We start from the raw sequence: 26386 nt of genomic DNA, 5'->3' as shown, positions 1-26386 counted from the left end.
AATGAAAGATCAGAAAATGGTGACAATTAGAATGATATAGAATAGTCCAGTACAGCACAGAAGGAGGCAATTCAGCCCATTGAGTCCGAATCGACTCTTTCAGAGAATAATGACAAGTAAACCAGCATTTTGCCCTCGATTGTAAACATGGCACCTGTAAATTTGTGTCTGTAACTGTTCTTTTTTTTGCTGTAAGCTATAGATATTTGTAGCTTCAATATTTCAATCAGTCTTGGCTTTTGTGAACTCTCGAGAGTGTTTTATTTGCTCAGACATCAAGATAAATTTCAGACAGTTGTATCGAGGTAATGTGAATTATGAATTTAGAATGATGCGCCTTTTTACCCTTTATGTACTGTGACAAAATTAAATAAGCCAATGTTAGGCTGAATCCGAGAAAGAAATGCCCCGGCTGCAGCCTCTCTATTTTGGATTCTAAGCCGGGTTTTCTGGACCTGCCAGGGTGGGATCTGATGGGGGAAACAGCAGGCAAGCCAAAAGTCCATTGACTCGGCAGGACTGGAATATCGCAGTGGCAGGAGGGCTGGGCTGTAAAATCTGGGCCACATTCTTTGTGCTGCTAAGGTAACCTTTGGGGACCAAGTGTTTATTTCTACCATGTCACCATAATGGCATTTCTCCTTGGAGAAATGGAAGGTATTTGTAGGACCATTGCAACAGAGGGCTGGTTCTGTAACTGGTTTATATATTGTCATTCACAACCGCACGATGCCCCATAGCGCATTACAGCGAATGAAGCACTTTGGAGTGAAATGACTGTTGTCATGCACGAATTATAGCAGCAAATTTGCACACAGCAAGATCCCACAAACAGCAGTGAGACATTGACCAGACAATCTATTTTACTGTTGGTGATTGAGTGATCTGTGTTGTTCCCGGAAAAGTGGAAAAAATGCCCTTGCCCTTTCGTGGCACAATGGCACAGTGGTTAGCACTGCTGCCTCACAATGCCAGGGATCCAGGTTCGATTCCTGGCCTGGGTCTATGTCTGTGTGGAGTCTGCACGTTCTCCCTGTGTCTGCATGGGTCTCCTCCAGACGCTCCAGTTTCCTCTCACAGTTCGCAAGACATGCTGGTTAGGTGCATTGGCTATGCTAAATTCTCCCTCAGTGTACCCGAACAGGCGCCGGAGTGTGGCAGGATTAGAGGATTTTCACTGTAAATTCATTGCACTGTTAATGTAAGCCAACTTGTGACACTAACAAATAAACTTTAAAAAATAGTGTAATTGGGTCTTGTATCTCCACCCACGAGGTCAGATGGAATTTCGGCTTAAAGTCTCGTCAGGAAGACTCCCTCTGTGCTGCACCAGGAGTGTCAGCCAACATTCTGTCCTCAAACTCCTGGAATGGGACTTGTACGTTTGAGTCAGAGGGCTGGATTTACACTCCCCCGCCAGCGGGTTTGTAGTCAGAAGGGCATCTAAAATCCAGCGTGCAGCTTGCTTGCTGCCTTGCTGCCTATCCCTGCCTCCCCCCCAGTTTCATCAGCCATGAGGTTGGCATCGAGTAGCCTGCCAGTGGGTCAATTTGGGCCTTCAAGTGGATGATTAATTTCCACTTAAGTGCCTCATCATGCCACGCCTGAATTTAACCGGCGGCAAAAAAACCCATGCCAAGCACGCAGTCTGACAGTCTACCCAATGCGGGCTGGGAGAAGGGATGTCCATCCTTAATGGACCTAGCAGAGTCCCCCTACCCTCCAACAGAATCTAATCTCCCCCAAGTCCCTCTTCTCCCCGGCTGTTCCACCCAACACCTGCCAAGCTTGGCACTCAGGGGGACCCCTGAGGACTGCAGCACCCGTTAAAATCCAACCCAGAGTTGCCACTGAGCTGGGGCTGAGTGTGACACTGACACATCATTATAAAAGTAGGTGTACAATGCCACACTCAATGTCAGTGCATTGCTTTGTTTCAAGGTGCTCAAGGAGAATAGAAAGTCGATTCATTGGACCTTTCCAAACCTGCAGAGTAAAAATTAAATAACCCATAGTTAGATAAATTTGTTTAACTTTTGGTTCTTACTCACAACATGTACGTTCAGCTTATTTAAATCCATTTGTACTCTCCTATTTCAGTTGGTTACGTATGGAGCGACTCGTGCAGAAGCGTTACAAAGAATGCAAGAGGCACTAGACAACTATGTAATTCGAGGTAACAAGTGGAAACCTGGCATGTCCTGAAAGGAAGTGAAACAGCATAAAGACATAGTAATTAAGCCAAATTGAATAAATATTTCATACCAAGTCTCATTTAAAACAATATGTTATGAAAATCTCGAACTAATTCAGAAGGGGCGATTTGTGTGCTGAACTGCAATTAGCTTAGGGCCTATTCTTTCTCGTGACTTGCGTATTTAGATGCACTTCTGAATTAGCTTTGAAGTTTTTACGTGGGATCGGCTCACTAGATATCTCAATGTATGTTCGAAATTTGGCACACTTGTTTTTTTTACAAATGTAAGTACTTGCCAAATCATGCTGAAATTTCAAAGTTTCTGAAAATTAAATATAGGGGACAAAGTTTGTATTTTTTAAAGTTTGCAGCAAGAGCTTTAGGGGGTGGGGAGTGATTTGATTTGATTTATTATTGTCACATGTATTAGCATACACTGAAAAGTATTTTTTCTTGCGCGCTATACAGACAAAGCATACCGTTCATAGAGAAGGAAAGGAGAGAGCGCAGAATGTAGTGTTACAGTCATAGCTAGGGTGTAGAGAAGGATCAACTTAATGCAAGGTAGGTCCATTCAAAAGTCTGACAGTAGCAGGGAAGAAGCTGTTCTTGAGTTGGTTGGTACGTGACCTCAGACTTTCGTATCTTTTTCCCAACGGAAAAAGGTGGAAGAGAGAATATCCGGGGTGTGTGGGGTCCTTGGCAATGCTGGCTGCTTTTCTGGGGCAGCTGGAAGTGTAGATAGTGTCAATGGGGGATGGGAGGCTTTGCGTGATGGACTGGGTGTCGTTCACAACCATTTGTAGTTTCTTGCAGTCGGTTGGTACGTGACCTCAGACTTTTGTATCTTTTTGCCGACGGAAGAAGATGGAAGAGAGAATGTCCGGGCTGCGTGGGGTGCTTAATTATGCCGGCTGCTTTGCTGAGGCAGCAGGAAGTGTAGACAGAATCAATGAATGGGAGGCTGGTTTGCCTGATGGATTGGGCTACATTCACGACATTTTGTAGTTTCTTGAAGTTTTGGGCAGAGCAGGAGCCATACCAAGCTGTGATACAACCAGAAAGAATGCTTTCTATGGTGCATCTGTAAAAGTTGGTGAGAATCGTAGCTGACATGCCAAATTTCCTTAATCTTTTGAGAAAGTTGAAGCATTGGTGGGCTTTCTTAACTATAGTGTCGGCATGGGGGGACCAGGACAGGTTGTTAGTGATTTGGACACCTAAAAACCTGAAGCTCTCAACCCTTTCTACTTCGTCCCCGTTGAAGTAGACAAGGGCATGTTCTCCTCTATCATCAATGAGTGTTTTGACAGAGGATAGATTGCAATGGTTATCGATGGAAATATTTCAACCAATGGGCCGGTATAACTGAGATCCGATGAAGTAATTACGCTGGACTTCAATTTACATTTTAGACAAGTAATTCATAGTTTCACCTTTATTCAAATGACCTGAGAACATAAATTAGTTGAAGAAAAATATAATTTGAATACCGCTGAGTTTGAGTATCAGATTACTATTTTGGGCACAGAACCAAGCGTTGGTGTTCTGAATCAAAAGCATAACACTGCAAATGCTCTAAATCTGAAGTAAGAACAGAAAATGCTGGAAATAATCAGCAACATCTGTGGGGAGAAAGGTCATCAACCTGAAATATTAACTCTGTTACCCACCCCACAGATGCTGTCTGACCTGTACAGTATTTCCAACATTTTCTGTTTTTTATTGGTGTTCCAAACCATGTTCGATGTGATCATTAAGTGTGTGGATATATTCCCCTGCCCCACCAACATGGCTCCACTATGGTCTGCCCCAGGCACTGCTCCTGGCATGTCCCTCTCTGTAAAAAGTCTCACAACACCAAGTTAAAGTGCAACAGGTTTATTTGGTAGCAAAAGCCACTAGCTTTTGGAGCGCTTGCTGCTCCTTCGCCGCTCCGAAAGCTAGTGGCTTTTGCTACCAAATAAACCTGTTGGACTTTAACCTGGTGTTGTGAGACATCTTATTATGTTTACCCCAGTCCAATGCCGGCATCTCCACATCGTGTCCCTCTCCCTCAGAGGCTAATACTTACCTTTGTGTTCTCCCACTCGGAGGGATCCCCATGACAGGTTGACATCTGGGTAAACGTGTTGTAAACCTCACTTTGGCAATGTTTGAAAATATGGCGAGGGGGAGAATATGGTGGTGGGAGGGGGTGGGCTTGATAATTATATTAAAATTAATGCAAGATCATTAAGATGAGGTTTGGCTGTCATTGGCGAGGGGTGAGGTACATTGCAGAACATGATCTCTCCAGATTTTCCAGCCCGCCTCGCCATCCTCTTGGCTGGTGAACGTGGGCTAAAAATCGCCCCACATTGTCCATGAATAAGAATGAAAAATTCAGAAAACAATTAGTAAAGTAGTGAAGAGACAACAGGATTTATTGAACCAATGCTCAGTTCGGTAACTGAAGCAACTTGAATCCCATTCCCTGTAAAATGTACACAATATTGCAGTTAGTAACAGATAACGGTTTCTAGCTGTGTCATTGAAAAGTAATATAAAATCAATATCACAGTGTCAAAAGATGTGATCTTATTGACTGTCTTATTACCAGCTCCTTTATACCGAGCATTGGGCATTTCCTCTTTCAGAAAAGAACAATAACATTTTTCTTTCCAAATTGATGCATTATGTGTTGGCTTTTGGATATACTGGGACAAAGCCTACTGAGTAAAGTTTTACTACGGCTGTGGTTTTTCAGTAGATAACTTGGATTTTTTTTTCTTTAAACTACAGTGTACAAGAGACACAAGATCCAGTTGCTCTGCAAATTGGGATTTGAAGAAAGGTATAGGCGTTTAATGGTAGTACATTGTTTCAACCAGATTTCCCACAGTAAAACAGTGACTATACTTCAAAAGCACTTAATTGGGTGTAAAACATTTTGGGATGTCCAGAGGTTTGTGAAAGCTGTTACAGAAATGCAAGTCTTTCTTTTACAAGTTGTTCAGATGTCTGTTTTGGGTTGCACTGGGAGAACTGGTTTGGGGGAAATTGTGATAATTTGAGCTGGTTTGCCTTGCTTTTCACCAACACTGTGACATCCTGATTCTGAGAAAGGAGCAAAAGAAAGAAGAATGAGTTGCATTTATATAAGGGTCTTTCACAAGCGACAGATATCTCAAAGTGCTTTACAGCCAATGAAATACTTTTGAAGTGCAGTCACTGTTCTAATGCAGGAAATGTTAGTTTGCACACGGCAAACTCCCACAAAACGCAGTGCAGTGATAACCAACTCATCTAGTTTTATAATGTTGATTGAAGGATAAATATTGGCCAGGGAGAGAGAACTTTCCTGATCTTCTTTGGGAGAGAGCCAATGGATCTTTTATGCTCACCTGAGAGAGCAGATGGAGCCGTGGTTTGAGGTCTGATCCGAAATCTGGCATCTCTGACAGTGCACCACTCCCTCAGTACTGCATTGCAGTGTCAGTCTGGATTTTGTGCTCAAGTCTCTCTACACCCACTGAGGCCACCTGACACTTGGGAAACACTAGAAAAACCCACAAGAGAAAGTCTGCTGCCTCACTGACGGTAACATCACCAGTTTATTAAATATACAGTTGATCTTTTTGAATCACCTTAACAAAACTGAGAATTTTGTGAGTAATTGATCTGTGATTTTGGTAATTGAAAAATTTGCTTGTAAAGTCAAGAAGCCAGAGTAAGTAGCCTCACAACACCAGGTTAAAGCCCAACAGGTTTATTTGGTAGCACGAGTTTTTGGAGCACAGCTACTTCATCAGGCACTCATCTGATGAAGGAGCAACGCTCCGAAAGCTTGTGCTACCAAATAAACTTGTTGGATTTTAACCTGGTGTTGTGAGAATACTTACTGTGCCTATCCCAGTCCAATGCCGGCAACTCTACATCAAAGTCAAGAAGCTTTACCTGATTTCCATCAATTTATTTTGTTTATTTTCATTTCTTCCATTATTTCATTATTTAAAATCTTGCTTTCCATCTGTTTTCTCTTACCACTATCTCCCCTCCACCCCGCGACCCCCCACCCATCCACTCCCCTAGGGCCATCTGTTACATGCCTCAGGTTGTCTTTTGCACACTGCTTACCTTTTTTCTGCCATTTACACATTCTGATCTCTCAATGGGTCACAATCAGCGCCGTTTATATTCCCTGTCATGATCCTGTGCCAATGTATTTTTATGTATGGTGTAAGGCGTATGTTTAAAATTCAGCTCTACTTTACAAGGTGCCAATGTGTCTGCACAAGGCAGTTCACATGCTGAGAATGCAGGCTAATTGATTGATTTTAGCTAGGGATGTGTTTGTTTTAATCTGAGTTCATGCATTTTTCTTTATTTTGGTTTCCCCCTCGGGTTTCAAAGTAGGGTTTTCATTCGGTTGATTGACAGAGACAGTCATGTGTTAATGGGTGGAGCTAAGCTTACAGGGAAAAAGCAGGCAGTTACTGCCAGGTTCTGAAAGAAGCAAGATTTACCTCTCATTGTCTCTTTGGAGACTGCTGTTTGGGATCTGCTAGGAGAAATATGTCTCTGTCTCTCCAGAGATGTTCAAAAGGCTCTAGGACTGTTACCAAGCCCAAGCATGTAAGCCTGTGTGTTGCTAACTGATTTTGAAGAGGAGTTTAAGTCTATAAGAGGAATATTCATAAAATCATAGAATAATAGAATCAGAGTGCAGAAGAAGCCCTTCAGCCCATCGAGTCTACACTGACACATTAGAAACACTTGAGCTCCCACCTAATCCCATTTACCAGCACTTGGCCCTTAGCCTTGAATATTATGACATGCCAAATGCTCATCCAGGTACTTTTTAAAGGATGTGAGGCACCTCCACCACCTTCCCAGGCAGCGCATTCCAGACCATCACCACCCTCTGGGTAAGAAAGTTTTTCCTCACATCCCCTAAACCTCTTGCCCGTCACCTTGAACCTATGTCCCCTCGTGACTGACCCTTCAACAAAGGGGAACAGCTGCTCCTTATTCACTCTGTTCATGCTCCTCATATTGCTTGAATTGGAACTAATTGAGATGGATTAGCAGTTAAGAACTGTATCTTGTCATATTTAACTATATCAACTGGTAAAAGTTAAGCTAATTAAATCGTTGTAGTTAAACTGTATTGTTAAAATAAATTTAAGGGATTGGAAACCGACGCAGGTGGATGGAATAAGATACGGGCCAACCATGATCTAATTGATTGGCAGAGCAAGCTCAAGAGCTAAATTGCCTAGTCCTGTCTCAATGAGTCCAAATGCTGTGGCTTCACCCACTGCTCCAAGGTTTGGCACAGAATGTGCAGGCATGAGCGAGTGCTGCTAAGTTGAAGGTGCCATGCCGTGGGATACATTATCCAAAATGATTTACACCTGTTCCAGTGATTGAGGTGGATATTAGTCATTCCATGGTATTATCTGAAAAATACCCAGGGTTTTGTTCTGGTGTCCTACACAGCTTTGCTTCTTTAACTAAAGTCACCAAAAGGAACCACTTATTGCTTTTTCTGAGCTATACACAAAATGGTTGCTGCTTTTTTCAAAATGTGTACAAGTTACTCTGTGATATTTGAGAAGCACAACGAATTGTTGCTGGCTGCGGGCAGATCCTGTGCTCGTTTCTCAACATCTCGCCATCTTGTGCTTTCCCCTCCAGTTGCTCTTATTTTCAATTTCAAGCTCTCTAAATAGCTTAATTCTCTTACTCTTGGTCCTTATCCCTCTAACTTTTCTCCACTCATCTCCTTCATGTCTTGTATGGCCAATCCAACCTTGTTGCCTCTTTCTTGATATTCACTAACAATCTTTCCTCCTCCATCATCTTGAGAGTGTCCTCATTGTTCTTGTGTTCTCTCGAACTGATCTGCTCCATCTTCCTCCAGAACCACAACATTCTAATCTTTGGATGGCCTCTTTTTTCACATTTCAGCCTGGTCCACAACAACACTCCAAATCAATCTTTCATTCCTTCCCCCTGCAGTAAAATATCTCCTACTTTCTATACCTTTTAGCTTTGACAAAGGGTCGTCTGGACTCGAAACGTCAGCTCTTTTCTCTCCTTACAGATGCTGCCAGACCTGCTGAGATTTTCCAGCATTTTCTCTTTTGGCTCCAAATCACAGTCATGGTCATTCAATTGAGATCTCTGCTCACTCCAATGCTGAGCAAATCTTTGTGTTTGGAGGATGCATTCTTTGTCGTTGCTTTTCTCGTTCTGATTTCTTCTTGACACAAGATGCTTTCCAGCTACTTAGATTGCGATACCTCTTCCAGCATTTAACCATTTATCTTGACCTTTACTTTCCCACCAATATGTAGAATATGCCAGTATTTCACAAAGTTTGTACATCTGTATTAATGTAACTTACTATGGGATAGGGATTTTTGAATTGCTACCAACAATTTTGAATGGATGGAAAGGAATTGCAGTGAAAAATCTGCTAGTTCGCTTGCCATTTGCTGAACCAATTGATATTAAATAGCTGCTGATATTTGTCATGAACAATCATGCAGCATTGATTTCTGTCACCAGGCCTGAACAAAGAACAAAGAACAATACAGCACAGGAACAGGCCCTTCGGCCCTCCAAGCCTGCGCCGCTCATGTGCCCAACTAGACCATTCATTTGTATCCCTCTATTCCCAGTCTGTTCATGTGGCTATCTAGATAAGTCTTAAATGATCCCAGCGAGTCCGCCTCAATCACCTTGCATTCCAGGCCCCCACCACCCTGTGTGTAAAATATGTCCCCCTGACATCTGTGTTGAACCTTGCCCCCCTCACCTTGAACCCGTGACCCCTTGTGTTCGTCACCTCCGACCTGGGGAAAAAGCTTCCCACTGTTCACCCTATCTATGCCCTTCATAATTTTATGCACCTCTTTTAGGTCGCCCCTCATCCTCCGTCTTTCCAGGGGAGAACAACCCCAGTTTACCCAATCTCTCATCATAGCTAAGACCCTCCATACCAGGCAACATCCTGGTAAACCTTTTCTGTACTCTCTCCAAAGCCTCCACGTCCTTCTGGTAGTGTGGCGACCAGAACTGGATGCAGTATTCCAAATGTGGCCTAACCAACATTCTATACAGCTGCAACATCATATGCCAACTTTTATATTCTATGCCCCGTCCAATAAAGACAAGCATGCCATATGCCTTCTTGACCACCCTCTCCACCTGTGCTGCCACCTTTAAGGATCTGTGGACTTGTACACCCAGGTCCCTCTGTGTGTCTATACTCCTGATGGTTCTGCCATTTATTGTATAGCTCCCCCTTACATTAGATCTACCGAAATGCATCACTTCGCATTTATCTGGATTAAATTCCATCTGCCATTTCTCCGCCCAATGTTCCAGCCTATCTATATCCTGCTGTATTCTCTGACAATGTTCATCACTATCTGCAACTCCAGCAATCTTTGTGTCGTCCGCAAACTTACTGATCACACCAAATCATTTATATATATATATCACAAACAGCAGAGGTCCCAGTACAGAGCCCTGCGGAACACCACTAGTCACTGACCTCCAACCGGAAAAAGACCCCTCCACTGCTACCCTCTGTCTTCTATGGCTAAGCCAGTTCTTCAGCCACTCATCTAGCTAGCTCACCTTTTATCCCGTGAGATTTAACCTTTTGCACCAGCCTGCCATGAGGGACCTTGTCAAACGCTTTATTAAAATCCATATGGACGACATCCACGGCCCTTCCCTCGTCAATCGTTTTTGTCACCTCCTCAAAAAACTCAACCAAAATTTGTGAGGCATGACCTCCCTCGTACAAAACCATGCTGTCTATCGCTAATGAGATTATTCAGTTCTAAATGCGCATATATCCTATCTCTAAGAATCTCTAAGAGTCTTATCTGGAGCCATGTGTGTGTGAGAGAGAGAGAGAGAGAGACATAGCAGAGAGCGATTCCGGATGATTCATTAAAACAAAAACACTTAAGGTTGAAGTTTGCATTTAGCACCGCAGACGTGGCTATTTTCTACCAATTTAGGAAGATGATTGGCATCTAAATATAGTCCTTCCCATTCACTGTTCAAAGCTGTAAATGAGATTAGTAGGTTTATCCAATTTTTTATTGCTTTTTGTATTGAAACTTTAATGCATGTAAATTCCTTCATGCACAATGCTAATCTATTAACAGAGTGCTGATACGCGTTATGCAGTTTCACATTACTATCCTATTTGCTTCCTAATAATGCAATGATCTAAACATTAATAGAAACGCAACATGCTAGAAATATTCAGCAATATCGAAGTTCATTTTTTCCATTTGAATTGCCTAGGAAAATATGATATAAACAGAGGTTAAGACAAGATAATGACAGGTTTGGATGAGGTAGACCAGGAAAAGCTGTTCACATTTGGTGATGGCAGAAGGACAGGGGAAATGGGGGAACACACTTACAAGGGAATGTGGGGAAACAAGTGGTAATGACCTGGCACTCGCTGCTTATGAAGGTGGTGGGTGTCTCATCAAATACATTGTTTTGATTTTGATTTGATTTGATTTATTATTCTCGCACATTAGTATACAGTAAAAAGTATTGTTTCTTGCACACTATACAGACAAAGCATACCGTTCATAAAAAAGGAAGGGAGAGAATGCAGGACGTAGTGTTACTGGCATAGCTAGGGTGTAGAGAAAGATCAACTTAGTGTGAGGTAGGTCCATTCCAAACTCTGATGGCAGCAGGGAAGAAGCTGTTCTTGAGTCGGTTGGCACGTGACCTCAGACTTTTGCATTTTTTCCCCGATGGAAGAGAGAATGTCCTGGGTGCGTGGGGTCCTTGATTATGCTGGCTGCTTTTCCGAGGCAGTGGGAAGTGTAGACAGAGTCAGTGGATGAGAGGCTGGTTCACGTGATGGATTGGGCTACATTCACGACCTTTTGTAGTTTCTTGTGGGCTTCGACAGAGCAGGAGCCCCATACCAAGCTGTGATACAACCAGAAAGATTGCTTTCTATGGTGCATTTGTAAAAGTTGGTGAGAGTCGTAGCTGACATGCCAAATTTCCTTAAGGTTAAGAGAAACAAATGACAGGTATTAATTGTCTTTTGAGCTGTTACAGTCCTGGACCCGAACCCCGAGTATGTTCTAAGCCAGACTAAACCCCAACAATCTTTCTATTTTGGCATTAGTGTGAGAAAAGGATGCTTTACTCCTGGAGTAATTCCACTGACCAATTAGGGATCTGTTATCAACACAAGCTTTAGTTATAACACAGTTTTTAAGTATAACTCTTAACAAAATGAAGCAGTTTAACTCTTAACAGTTGAACAATCTTTAAACATGAAAAGAAACAACTTTAATTTCTAACTTATCACTATTTCAGTTCCAAATAAGCAACAGTCTTCCCATAGACTTAAACCCACTTTAAACATATTTATCAAACCCAGGCATACCTGCTTTAAATTAGTGTAGAAAGCCCTGAAGCTGCAGAGAGAGACTTTGCAGAGAGAGAGAGAGAGAGTAGACCTCTTCCTTAAACAGCTCCAGTCATCAACTAAACAGCAAACTGTATTTCTCTTTGCTACAAAACTAGCTCCTCCCATCAGCCTTATGATCATATGACCCTGAATTCCAAAGCTCACCTTCCATTCCTTTAACCAAAAAATCCCAGGGGACCTTTCTATCTATAAATAAAAATCCATTAGCTCTATCCTAAATAAACGCTATATGGCTAAAATGAGTAATTATCCTGTTGTCCAGCATCTGAGCTGTATGTTTTTCCTGACATACCAACTGCCTGTAAAAAAACACTGAATCTTAAAACAGTCCCCCTCAAACATAAAATAGCACAGTATCATCACAGAGCACATGTAAATAGAGGACAGAATCCAGTTCACAAAAGGTTATCAACCTGAAATGTTAGTTCTGTTTCTTTCTCCATAGATGCTGCCAGACCTGCTGAGCGTTTCCAGCATTTTCTGCTTTTACTGTGGACCTCCAACCTCTGCATCCTTTTGCTTTAATATAAACATTACGTTGTGCAGATGAGATAATAAGTTCGGAATCAATATTTTTCAGCCATTCATCCAGTTCTCATTCTACTCTTCAGTGTCCTAAAGCAAACTTTCCTGTCGATTAAGTTCAGTGATCAGTGTGTCGCTGTTCTTCCCAATTAAAACTGTAATAAGAAACAAGAAAATGAATGGTCGTGAACTATCCTTTCACTGCTACCTCACAGTGCTAGGGACCCGAGTTGAGATAATATACATTGTTGTGTTGAATTGGCTATCTACAAGACCAACTTGGGTCACTGTCTGTGTGGAGTTTGCACATCCTCCTCGTGTCCGCGTGGGTTTCCTCCGGGTGCTCTGGTTTCCTCCCACGCTCCAAAGCTGTCTGCGGGTTAGGTTGATTGGCTATGCTAAATTAACCCTAGTGTCAGGGGGATTAGCAGGGTAAATATGAGGAGTTACGGGAATAGGGTCTGGGTGGGATTGTGTTAAGTGCAGACTTGATGGGCCCAATGGCTTCTTTCTGCACTGTAGGGATTCTATTCTATGATTCTATGTGTAGATGTCTGAGAGCAAATGAAGAACTGTAAAAGTAGATCTGCAAATCTAGTATAAAGGGCAGCTTTAAAATGTTTATGCATTCACACAAAAATGCAGCACAGATCACAGAATAAGTCAGATTGAGAAAGGCCTTTTGGACCCATCATTACAGACTCTCATCATTGTGGGGTATTGCAACATATCGGTAATGCTACTCATTCAGAGGCCCAGAGTACTAACCCGGAAATCCCATCATGGTTAACTGGGGAATTTGAGTTCAGTCAACTAAATACATCTGAAATAAAATACTACTGTCAGTAATGGTGACCATGAAACTACCAAATTGTCATAAAACACATCTGGTCAACGATGTTCTTTTGGGAAGGAAATCTGACGTCATCATAGAATCATCATAGAATCCCCATAGTGCAGAAGGAGGCCATTTGGCCCATCGAGTCTGCACCAACCACAATCCCACCCAGACCCTATTCCCATGACCCCACAGATTAACCATTAATCCCCTGACACTAAGGGGTAATTTAGCATGGCCAATGAACCTAACCCGCACATCTTTTGAACTGCGGGAGGAAACCCACGCGGACATGGGGAGAATGTACAAACTCCACGCAGACAGTGACCCGAGACCAGAATTGAACCCGGGTCCCTGGCATTGTGAGGCAGCAGTGCTAACCACTGTGCCACCTCATCTTTATCCATCCTGCCTACATGTGACTCTAGACCCACAACAATGTGGTTGATTCTTAACTGCCTCTGAAATGACCTAAAAGCACTTAGTATTCCGGTAGGCAGTTCAACCATCCACCTTCTTGAGGAAAATTAGGGACTCGCAATAAATGTGGACATTGCCAGCGATGTTTGCTGGCTTGACTGTATCTCCAGTCCCTTTGCTTATGATTTAGTTTTAACTCATTTTCCCCACACACACCGTTTCTAAACTATTCACTTTTTTATGTAGCTTTAAAAGATCATCTCTGCTCCCTGCTGATATCCTCTGGCACGCAGGACAATCCTCATGATTTTTACTTGAGTTGCTTCTAGGATTTGAATATGTATGTTGAGTATGTTGATAAACTGAACAGGACCCAGTGCCCAAAGTGCAGCCTGAACTATGATTCACATGGTTTGATCATGATGTTCTTCTATTTGTACTTGATTCTTTTGGCTGTGTAATTTGGCATAATTTGTGTTTATTGATTGCGGTTTCACAGTGCTTAGACATGTACCGCAAACCTATTTCAACTCCATTCTTAGCTGTCTTGTTACACTAATCGCATAAACCTAATGAACACTCAGCGAAATAAAGTTTAGTTGTGCTTGCGTGTCAGATTCATCACCCAGAAAGTGGTGAGAATGTGGAACCCGCTATCACAAGGAGCAGCTGAAGCGAATAGTATGCATTTCAGAAGAAGCTGGATAAATACTTGAGGCTGAAAGGAACAGAAGTTGTTGATGGGGTTGGGGTGAATTAGGTGCGGAAGGAAGCTGTCCGGAATTCTCCGGCCGTTCACGCCCTGCAGCCACTGCAAGCAAGGACAGGGAATTTGGAGCTCCGCCAAATCTCCATTCACTGCAGCAGGGCCAGAGAATTCTAGCCACTGGCAGAGATCAGATGGGCTGAATGGCCTGTTTCTGCACTGTCCATTCTATGAAATTCTATGTCGTTCTTTCAGTCTTAACTTTCAAAATGTATACTTTTTAATGGATTCCATTGAATTTTTTAAAATTCTGTTCTTGGGATGTGAACATCACTGATAAGGCCAGAATTTATTGCCCTACGCTAATTGCCCTTGAGGGGGTGGTGGTGAGCCATTTTTTGAACTGCTGAGCTTCTGTTTGGGAGCGGTTCCAGAATTTTGACCCAGCGACAGTGAAGAAACGGCGATATAGTTCCGAGTCAGGATGATGTGTGGCTTGGAAGGAAACATGCAGATGATGTTGTTCTTGTGCACTTTCTGCCCTGACTTTTTGAAGTGGTAGAGATTGTGGGTTTGGAAGGTACTGTCAGGGAAACCTTGATGAGTTGCTGCCGTGCACCCTGTGTGTGGTACACGCTGCCTCCACTGTGCATCGGTCATGGACGGGAGTGAATATTTAAGTGATAGATGGAGTGTCAATCTAGGGAGCTGCTGAATGTTGTTGGAGCGGCACTCGTCCAGAGAAGTTGAGACTATTCCATTAGAGTCCTGGTGTGTGCCTTGTACATGGTGGACAGGCTTTGGGGAAAACAAGAGGCGAGTTACCCGCTGCAGAATTCCCGGTCCCTGTGCCACGTTTGTAGCCACAGTATGTATATGACTGGTCCAGTTATGTTTCTGGCCAATGGTAACCCCAGGATGCCTGGGGCGGCACGGTGGCACAGTGGTTAGCACTGGTGCCTCACAGTGTCAGGGACCTGAGTTCAATTTCGGCCTTGGGTCACTGTCTGTGTGGAGTTTGCGCATTCTCCCCGTGTCTGCGTGGGTTTTCTCCGGGTGTTCTGGTTTCCTCCCACAGTCCAAAGATGCGCGGGTTAGATTGATTGGCCGTGCTAAATTGACCCGAGTGTCAGGGGGGATTGGCTGGGGCAAATATGTGGGGTTATGGGAATAGGGCCTGGGTGGGATTGTGGTCGGTGCAGACTCGATGGGACGAATGGCCTCCATCTGAACTGTAGGGATTCTGTGATTCTATGTTGATGGGCTGATTCAAGATACGTTTTACAAAAATTAATATTGGATATTCTCAGAATCCTGTTAAGAGTTATGGTGAAACATCTTTCTATTCATTGGAAGATCAAAATATTTTTAATCATTGACTGCTTGAGATGAAAAGTCCGTTAATTTTGCCGGTTCCTTGGTAATTTTTGTAATAATCAGACTTTTTGTCTATCCTGTAAATGGAAACAGCAAAAATATCCTAAAACTCATTTCTTTCAAAAAGGTCAGTCTTAGGAAACAGAGCATGTCAAAGAGCTGTTATCATCATCGTGATATTAAGCAACAAAGGTGAATCCCCAGTGTATGTTGCATCCAAATACAACCCTTTTGTTACTTCCTGATTTCCCCTTTGATAAGTTCTAGTTGTTTATATTTGTGTAACTCTGCAGAGTCTGCCATGGTTCAGATTTAACAACCGAAACTAGACAGACTGCGGTTTGTGGTGCAGATAAAAGCAAATTGGAAATGAGGTTGGGAAACAAATCACAGATTAAACAGGACTTCACTGGATAATGAATCTACTTATTTGATTAAGTAAATGATGTAATCACAAATCTGAATGCAGTGTTGAAATGTAAAACCAAGGAGCTTTAATTAGCCTGAAAGCTTCCTCTGTTGCCACCTGCTTCTTGCATCAAAGGAAATCAACAGCCACAATCCCTGACTTAGACAAGTTGTAAATGTTTTTGAGTCTCACTTTCTCTTTGTAATTGAAGCAAACGGGAAGATGTTGCAGAATTTACAGCACAGAAACAGCCCATTCAACTCAACTGGTCGAGTTTGATAAAAGCAAATTACTGTGGATGCCGGAATCTGAAACCAAAAGAGTAAATGCTGGAAAATCTCAGCAGGTCTGGCAGCATCTGTCATGAGAGAAAAGAGCGGACGTTTTGAGTCCAGATGACCCTTTGTCAAAGCCCTATTTTGATGTTTATGTTGCACACAAGCCCCTCTCACCCTGACTGCATCTCACCCGACAAGTATATCCCTCCCCCACCCCTATCCCTGACTTCCTGTGAATTTGTCCAGGTTCCCCTGAGGTAGCACCTATGCTATCTGTCTTAGCTATTCCATGTGGTAGTCAGTTCCACTTTCTAACCACACTTTGGGAACTAAGGAATGGCAGGTGACAGAAGTGTCAGTGAGGGATCACTTTGGGACCAGTGACCATAATTCCATTAGTTTTAAGATCGCTATGGAGAACGATAGGTCTTGCCCAAAAGTTAAAATTCTAAATTGGGGCAAGGCCAATTTTGATGGTGTCAGACAGGAACTTCCAAAAGTTAATTGGGGGAATCTGTTGGCAGGCAAAGGGACTTCTGGTAAGTGGGAGACTTTCAAAAGTGTGTTAACCAGGGTTCAAGGTAAGCACATTCCTCTTAGAGTGAAGGGCAAGACTGGTAGAAGTAGGGAACCCTGGATTACTCGGGATATTGAGGCCCTGGTCAAGAAGAAGAAGGAGGCACATGACATGTATAGGCAACTGGGATCAAGTGGATCCCTTGAAGAGTATAAAGGGTGTAAAAGTAGAGTTAAGAGAGAAATCAGGAGGGGAAAAATGGGACACGAGATTGCTTTGGCAGATAACGCAAAAGAAAATCCAAAGAGATTCTACAAATACATAAAGGGCAAAAAAGTAACTAGGGAGAGATTAGGGCCTCTTAAGGATCAACAAGGTCATCTATATGCTGATCCACAAGAGATGGGTGAGATCCTAAATGAATATTTCTCATCAGTATTTACTGTTGAGAAAGGCATGGATGTTAGGGAACTTGGAGAAATAAATAGTGATGTCTTGAGGTGTGTACATATCACAGAGAAGGAGGTACTGGCAGTTTTAAAGCGCATCAAGGTTGATAAATCCCCGGGACCTGATTAAGTGTATCCCAGCGTGTTGTGGGAGGCTAGGGAGGAAATTGCGGGTCCCCTCGCAGAGATATTTGAATAATTGACAGCCACAGGTGAGGTGCCTGAAGATCGGAGGGTGGCAAATGTTGTGCCTTTGTTTAAAAAGGGCTGCAGGGAAAAGCCTGGGAATTACAGGCCTGTGAGCCTCTCATCTGTAGTGGGTAAGTTGTTGGAAGGTATTCTGAGAGACAGGAATTTAGAGAGGCAAGGACTGATTAGGGACAGTCAACATGGCTTTGTGAGTGGAAAATCGTGTCTCACAAAGTTGATTGAGTTTTTTGAAGGGGTAACCTAGAAGGTAGATGAGAGAAGTGCAGTTCATGTTGTCTACATGGACTTTAGCAAGGCCTTTGGCAAGGTACCGCATGGTAGATTGTTGCATCAGATTAAATCTCACGGGATCCAGGGTGAGGTAGCCAAATGGATACAAAATTGGCTTAATGACAGAAGGTGGTTGTAGAGGGTTGTTTTTCAAACTGAAGGCCTGTGACCAGTGGTGTGCCTCAGGGACCGGTGTTGGGTCCACTGTTATTTTTCATTTAAATGAATGATTTGGATGAGAATTTAGGAGGCATGGTTAGTAAGTTTGCAGATGACACCAAGATTGGTGGCATAGTGAACAGTGAAGAAAGTTATCTCCAATTGCAACGGGATCTTGATCAATTGGGCTAGTGGGCTGACGAATGGCAGATGGAATTTAATTTAGATAAATGCGAGGTGATGCATTTTGGTAGATCGAACCAGGGCAGGACTTACTCAGTTAATGGTAGGGTGTTGGAGAGAGTTATAGAACAAAGAGAGCTAGGGGTACATGTTCATAGCTCATTGAAAGTGGAGTCACAGGTGAATAGAGTGGTGAAGAAGGCATTCGGCATGCTTGGTTTAATTGGTCAGAACATTGAATACAGGAGTTGGAGCGTCTTGTTGAAGTTGAACAAGACATTGGTAAAGCCACACTTGGAATACTGTGTACAGTTCTGGTCACCCTATTTTTGAAAGGATATTATTAAACTAGAAAGAGTGCAGATAAGATTTACTAGGATGCTACCAGGATTTGATGGTTTGAGTTATAAGGAGAGGCTGGATAGCCTGGGACTTTTTTCTCTGGAGCTTGGGAGGCTTAGAGGTGACCTTATAGAGGTCTATAAAATAATGAGGGGCATCAATCAGCTAGATAGTCAATATCTTTTCCCAAAGGTCGGGGAGTCTAAAACTAGAGGGCATTGTTTTAAGGTGTGAGGGGAGAGATACAAAAGGGTCCAGAGGGGCAATTTTTTCACACAGAGGAAGGGCGGCATGGACATGCTGTAAACCTCCATGACTTTGGATAAAGAAACCAAAAGAGAAAATGCTGGAAAATTTCAGAAGGTCTGGCAGCATCTGTAAGGAGAGAAAAAAGCTGATATTTCGAGTCCAGATGACCCTTTGACTCAAAACGTCAGCTCTTTTCTCTCCTTCCAGATGCTGCCAGACCTGCTGAGAATTTCCAGCATTTTCAGATTCCAGCATCCGCAGTAATTTGCTTTTATTTGAATAAAGAAAGTTCTCTTGAATTCTATTTGATTTATTAGTGTCTGTCATATATTTCTAGCTCCTGATTTTGGTCATTTCATAAGTGGAAATATCTTTCCCGCATCTACCCTATTGAACCCCATCATAATCTTATAGACCTCTATTAGGTGGTCCCTCAGGCTTCACTTTTCCAGAGAAAAGAGCCCCAGCTTGTTAAATCGTTCTTGATAAGTCTACCTCTCAGCACCGGTGTCATCCTAATGACCTTAGGCTTGAAAATCTTAAACGCACTTCTCTTGTGTACATCCACTTGGAAGGTTTGAAAGTTGGATCTCACAAAATGCCTGAAAGTACACTCAGTATTAACGTTAAGAAACAACCTATTACCTTTTCTGAATTCTAATCAGCAATCATGCCATAGAGTTTTCAGATTCTTTACATTTACAATAAAAGTGGCAAGCAGAAAGCGGAAATCAGAGATGTGGTGGACAGATGTTTTTTGTGTTGAAGGGAGATACATTTCCAAAGGTTCAGTACTAGGAGCACTGCTATTTCTGGTATACAGCAATGACTCGGATTTGGGGGGACTGAGCAAAATTTGCAAGAGAACATGAAACTTGGAAGTGCAGCAAACAGTGAGAAGGATAGTGATAGACTTCTAGTCTTCAAGATGAAGGAGCAAAGCTCCGAAAGCTCATAATTCCAAATAAACTTGTTGGAAGTTGTGAAACTTCTTACAGTCTTCAAGAAGGCAAAGATAGGCTGGTGGAATGGGCAGACACTTGGCGAAGAAACTCAATGCACAAAAATGAGTTGGTACATTTTGGTCGGGAGAGCGGAGAAAAATGTTGATTGCTAATTATACAAGGGAGGCAAGAAAGAGGGACATCCGAGGCTGCTTGTGCACAAATCGCTAAAGGTGGAAGAACAGGTTGACAAAGCAGTTCTTAAAGCATGTGAACCATAGAACAACCATAGAACCCCTACAGTGCAGTAAGAGGCCATTCGGCCCATCGAGTCTGCACCGACAACAATCCCACCCGGGCTCTATCCCCATATTCCTACATATTTACCTGCTAATCCCTCTAATCTACGCATCCCAGGACACTAAGGGGCAATTTAGCTTGGCCAATCAACCTAACCCGCACATCTTTGGACTGTGGGAGGAAACCGGAGCACCCGGAGGAAACCCACGCAGACCATGGGGAGAATGTGCAAACTCCGCACAGACAGTGACCCGAGCCAGGAATCGAACCCAGATTCCTGGAGCTGTGAAACAGCAGTGCTAACCAACCACTATGCTACTGTGCCGCCCCTGATGTGGGACCCTGATCTTTATCAATAGAGACAAAGTACAAAATCCAGGAAGTTAGGCTAAAACCAAACAAATTGCTGGTTCGGCCCTGCCTGGAGTATCGTGTCCAGTTCTGTGCACTACACTGTCAAAGCTTTGCAGAGGATACTGAAGGATTTACAGGAGTGGCGCTTTACAGGAACTCCTCATTGCACTCATTGGCCTGATCAAAGCATTTGCCTCCTCATATCTGCACACCAAAGACTTGCATTTTTCAGAAACTTCATCACAGTCCTGCAGTTGCTTCATGTCGATATGATTGCAATTGACTTGAGTTTGAGACCTGAAACAGATGCCTTCAAAATATGGACCGAGGCCAAACAAGGCTGTGTGATAATACACAAGCGAGGCTTGCATTCCCTGTGGTTTAAGAAGGTGATTAGATTGAAGTTTTCAAGTTATTATGGGAACAGATAGAGGAGACAGGAACTATATCTGCTGGCTGGGGAGACAGGGACAAGATGAGGTAGGATCTAAAAATGAGAGCCAGACTGTTCAAGAATGAAATTCAGGAATATTTTGACACACAGAGGGCAGAAGAATTCTCTTTCACAAATGGAAACTGTTGCTCGACCAATAGTTCTGAGATTGATCAATATTTGTTAATCAAAGGTATTCAGGAATATGAGTGCATGTGAAACTAGGTCACAGATCAGCCATGATCTAATTGAGTAGGGGCAAAATGGGCTCGAGGGCATAATGGCCTCTTCCCATTCTTATTTGGGCTAAAGCCTAACATATCCTTTGAATAAACCAAAAAAACGTAAGCAACTAACTAGGCAAAGTTTTATTTTTTAATTTCTGATCTTTCACATCTTTCGCAAGACCGCGAGAAATAAGGAGAGGACATGCCTTTAGGCAGATCTCTGCTGAGTTACTCAGAAGTACAGCTCTCCCGTAGTCAGTACTCTGGCAGTTTTCTTTATCTAACGTTCCCTGCTATGTATCGGAATGTTTACCAAATCACACTGCTCATGTCAGGTTGTATTTCCATTAATTATTTTTAAAACATATCCATGACTACTGAAAGGCAGAAAATATTTGATGAAGGTTTTCTTTGGTTGTTTTAATCCTGTGGTGCTGAAATTGAGATCTGAGCTCCATCATGGATATGGAACAGCAGGCTAATAAAATCACTTTGGATTTTCACCATCGATTAACATTAATATTAAAAGGGCCAGAGAGCACCAGAGTATTGTAAGTATCTTATGCTGGAATCAGAGTATTATAATCATTGAAGAAAAATGTTCTCACGGCTTAAAAACTGCCTTCCAAAGGACTACTTCTTCAACAAAGTGGGGGGAATTTATTCCCTATGATAAGTTTGGCCATGGGGTGTATTTAGTCAGGTTGGATGGTGGCTGTGGAGGGATCCATGAATGGTCATCCCATTCACCATCCACTCTTCCAGCCTTTCTCCACTTAAATAATACTCAGTTCCTTTACTCTTCCTGCCAAAGTGCACAACTTCACATTTTCCGACATTATATTCCATCTGCCAAGTTTTTGCCCCTCACCTAACCTGTCTGTATCCCTCTGTAGACTCTTTGTGTCATCCTCACCACCTGCCTTCCCAGCTATTTTTGTATCATCCGCAAACTTGGCAACAGTACATTCACTTCCCTCGTCCAAATCAATATATATTGTCAATATTTGTGGTCCCGTCACAGATCCCTGTAGCACTCCACTCGATATAGGTTGAAATCCTGAAGATGCACCTGTTATTCCAATTCTCTGTCTTCCATCAGTTAGCCAATCCTCTATCCGTGCTAATATACCACCCCAACACCATGGGCTCTTATTTTATTAAGTGACCTTTTGTGTGGTACATTCTCAAATGCTTTTTGGAAATCCAAGTATATTACATCTCCTGGTTCCGCTTTGTCTATCCTGCTTGTTGCTACCTCAAAAAATACTAATAAATCTGTCCAGTATGATTTTTTTTTCAGCCAGCAGATATAATTCCTGTCTCCTCTATTTGTTCCCTTAATGTCCAAGTCGATAGGACTCTTAAATCACCCTCGCAGGTAGAGGAGGTGGTTAAGAAGGCGTATGGTGTGCTGGCCTTCATCAATCGAGGGATTAAGTTCAGGAGTCGGGAGATAATGATGCAGCTTTATAAGACCCTCGTCAGACCCCACTTGGAGTACTGTGCTCAGTTCTGGTCGCCTCATTACAGGAGGGATGTGGAAATGATTGAAAGGGTGCAGAGAAGATTTACAAGGATGTTGCCTGGATTGGTTGGCATGCCTTATGAGGATGGGCTGAGGGAGCTCGGTCTTTTCTCCTTGGAGAGACGAAGGATGAGAGGTGACCTGATAGAGGTGTACAAGATGTTGAGCGGTATAGATCGGGTGGATTCTCGGAGGCTTTTTCCCAGGGCTGAAATGGCTGCTACGAGAGGGCACAGGTTTAAGGTGCTGGGGAGTAGGTACAGAGGAGATGTCAGGGGTAAGTTTTTCACTCAGAGGGTGGTGGGTGAGTGGAATTGGCTGCCGTCAGTGGTGGTGGAGGCAAACTCGATAGGGTCTTTTAAGAGACTTCTGGATGAGTACACGGGGCTTAATAGGATTGAGGGTTATAGGCAAGCCTATATATAAGCCTAGGTAGGTAGGGACATGACCGGCGCAACTTGTGGGCTGAAGGGCCTGTTTGTGCTGTATTTTTTCTATGTTCTATGTTCTATAACTTGAAAACTTCAATCTAATCACCTTCTTAAATCACAGGAGATGCAAGCCTTGCTTGTGTATTATATCCTCGTCTCTGGAGTCCAGTTATCATTCTGATAAATCTTAAGATGCTCTCCTTCCTCCTGAGAGCTTGAGGAGCTTACAGAGACAGGGAGGTGTGAGGACGTCCAGGGAGTTGGACACAAGGATGAGGATTTTAAAATTGAGGTGTTGCTGGATTGGGGGCCCGTGTAGACCAGTGAGCACAAAGGTGATGAGTGAATGGGACTTGGTGTGAATTAGAACACAAGCAGTTCCTGCTGCCCCATTCAAACTACAGCTGCCATATCTCATCCCCACATCCACCCTCCAACTCTGAAAAGAGTTTCCCTCAACCCAGCAAAGGTTTATACGCTCTCTCACTATTTTTTTACATGTTTATTTATTATTCACAAGTACGGCTTGCATTAACACTGCGATGAAGTTACTGTGAAATTCCCCTAGTCGCCACATTCCGGCGCCTGTCCGGGTCAATGCACCCTAACCAACACGTCTTTCAGACTGTGGGAGGAAACCGGAGCACCCGGAGGAAACCCACGCAGACATGGGGAGAACGTGCAAACTCCACACAGACAGTTACCCAAGCCAGGAATCGAACCCGGGTCCCTGGCGCTGTGATGCAGCAGTGCTAACCACTGTGCTACCGTGCCGCCTCTTCTGTACTGCAGGGATTCGATGACTGTTCTCTAGCTGTCGATCCTTCCACCAGCAGGAGCAGAATTTCTGTATCTACACTTGTCTGTGAACATCATGATCTATCACATCTCCCCTCAATCTTCTCCAGAGATCAATCCCAACTTTCTCCAATCTATCTACGTAACTGAAGTTCCTCATCCCTGAAACCATCCTTGTGAACTTTACGCCATAATATAAAAGTTGGGTTACATGACTCTGCATATGTGTGGAGAACAAGCCCTTTTCTAGTTTCTTGCATTGTCCTGTTGAACTTCTGTTTGAGAAAGCGGTTGACGTGTGGAAGTCGCAATAACACTCTGCTGATGTGTCAGAATTCCCTTTGCTGGCACATTGCTATAATAGTTGCATTAGTTTCACTAACTACTGTATCCAGATCAGTCCCCTTTAGTGTGTTGTGGCTGCACACACAAGTATAATAATGCAACCTCTTAAGTGATCCTGACCACATATCGAGACCAACAATAAATCGGGTATTAGTCTGTTGTGCAAACACCTTCTACTTGTGCCCCTTTGCCTCCCTGACCTGGAGGAAGTATCATCGTGAGGGCACAGGTTACTTAAGTGGCCCCATTTGATGGTGAATGAGTGTCTCAGGAGTCTTGCATAGGACTGATATGCCGATAAAGTCCAGATTGTAAGAAAACCTGCAGGAATTTAACACTGGTTAAAACTAAGAACTAAGTTTGGCTGAATACAAAAAAACGTCTGTTTTTTTTTGCTTTTAGCTGCTGCACTAGACAATTGAAAATAAGCATAACTGTTGGCCTCTGTTTGATCCTGTTGGTGTGTGGCTAATGTCTTGGCGATGTTTTGGTAGCAGCAGGTAGTCAGGAGAAGGCAGCTTGTGGGTCATCATTCTTCAGCCTGGCAGTTTTTCACACACAGATGGAGACCCTGTGAACTTTGGAGGAGGTCAGATATGAACCTTACATTCAACACTTGTGACATGCTCTTAGATGAAGTGAAGACAACTTGGCTCGCCCGTGTTTTTTTTCCCCAAATCTAGCAGAGTTGTAACATAAAACCCACTTTCTTTCCTATACCAAGCTTCCTAAAAGCCAAGTTGGAGTTGAAATTTAGATATACGTTGGATACAACTTCTTGATTTACATATTTTGCCCTCCAAGGTATTATTTATCACAGGCATTCTACTTTGGGAGTGAACACTTTGATCAAATTGTTGAGGACTCCTTTCAAGTGATGCTATAAAATTACAGGCTTGAATCTGTTTATTGATTAATGTGGTGAAGATGATTTATTTATTTTGGTTCAAAGAGCCAGCTTGGTTTATTGTAATATTGTGTACATAGCAGAGATTCTTACTGATCTTTGAATCAGTATCATCTTATTGAATGGTGGAGCAGGCTCCAGGGGCTGTATGAACTCCTCTGGCTCCTATTTCTCATGTACTTGTGTCCTGAAACCCTTTATAACCCATGTAAAGTACTTCTTTTGACGTTTTGTCACTGTTGTGATGTAGGAAACTCAGCAGCCAATTTGCGCATAGCAAGGTCCCTCAAACAGAAATGTAACAATAACCAGGTAATAATCTGTTTAAAACAATGTCGGTTGAAGGATCGATATTGCCCAAGAAACCAGGGAGAATTACCCTGCTCTTCTTGGAAATAATGCCATTGGGAGTTTTACATCCGCTTGAGGGGGCGGATAGTGTCTCGGTTTGAGATCTCATTTGAAATAGGATTACGTTTTCGGATTAATTATTGTTTCTTTCTGTTCTATGAAATTTATTTTAAGCAAGTTAATACCAGCAAGATAAATACTTCAACATCAAGATTTTCAAAAGTTGTCAGACTTTGCCCAGCAAATAATCTGAGGCTAGTATGTTAAGGGACATGTGCTTCTGGCCATAGAATCCCTACAGCGCAGAAGGAGTCCATTTGGCCCATCGAGTCTGCATCGACCACAATCCCACCCAGACCCTATCCCCATAACCCCACATATCTACCCGAGCTAGTCCCCCTGTCACTAAGGGGCAATTTAGCATGACCAATCAACCTAACCCGCAGATCTTTGGAGTGTGGGAGGAAACTGGAGCACCCGGAGGAAACCCACGCAGACATGGGGAGAACGTGCAAACTCCACACAGACAGTCACCCGAGGTCAGAATTGAACCCGGGTCCCTGGCGCTGTGAGGCAGCAGTGCTAACCACTGTGTCGCCCTAGTGATCTATGTACTGGAAAGATTATTAGACTGCAAAGGACAGTATGATGATTTCTAGTGTCACCAATTGTACCATCATCCTATTTAACATGTTGCTTTCCAATTTCTAGGAGTGACTCACAACATTCCGCTTCTTCGGGAAGTTATCATTCACCCACGTTTTGTGAAAGGAGACATCACCACTAAATTCCTTCCTGAGGTCTATCCGGATGGCTTCAAAGGTTTGTATCCGTGGACTTGGCAAACCTAAGACAGTTGTTTCTTGGAATAACACAGTGTGTGCTTTTGGTTGCTTGATTCTGTTTACATATTGTTCATAAAATTAACCTTGGTTGATAATGCTTGCTTCACTACAGGTACAGAGTAATAGAGACTTTTTAACTCAACTTAATTCAATAAATTCAGAACTATTGATTTATTTAACATTCACCGAGTAGTAGAATAAATATAATGTGGGGTAGCTCTAATCAAACAGAGACACTCACTTCTAAAATTAAAAACAAGAAGTGCTGTAAAATTCAGTCTGGGAGCATCTGTGGAGAGAGAAAATGAGT

At 42.9% G+C, this 26386-nt stretch overlaps 1 protein-coding gene across 2 annotated transcripts in view; it reads left to right on the top strand.

Annotated features, from left to right (window-relative positions):
• The window catches only part of pcca (propionyl-CoA carboxylase subunit alpha), a 374693-nt gene that overhangs the window by 169409 nt on the left and 178898 nt on the right, over positions 1-26386 (top strand). For both annotated transcript variants that reach the window (XM_078221544.1, XM_078221545.1), the window contains exons 16-17: positions 2101-2176; positions 25943-26053. In XM_078221544.1, coding sequence (XP_078077670.1) covers positions 2101-2176; positions 25943-26053 — 187 coding nt within the window. The remainder of the gene's footprint in view (positions 1-2100; positions 2177-25942; positions 26054-26386) is intronic.

Source organism: Mustelus asterias, chromosome 10, assembly GCF_964213995.1.
Source record: "Mustelus asterias chromosome 10, sMusAst1.hap1.1, whole genome shotgun sequence".
Lineage (NCBI taxonomy): Eukaryota > Metazoa > Chordata > Chondrichthyes > Carcharhiniformes > Triakidae > Mustelus > Mustelus asterias.
This window is presented reverse-complemented; position numbering and strand designations above follow the sequence as displayed.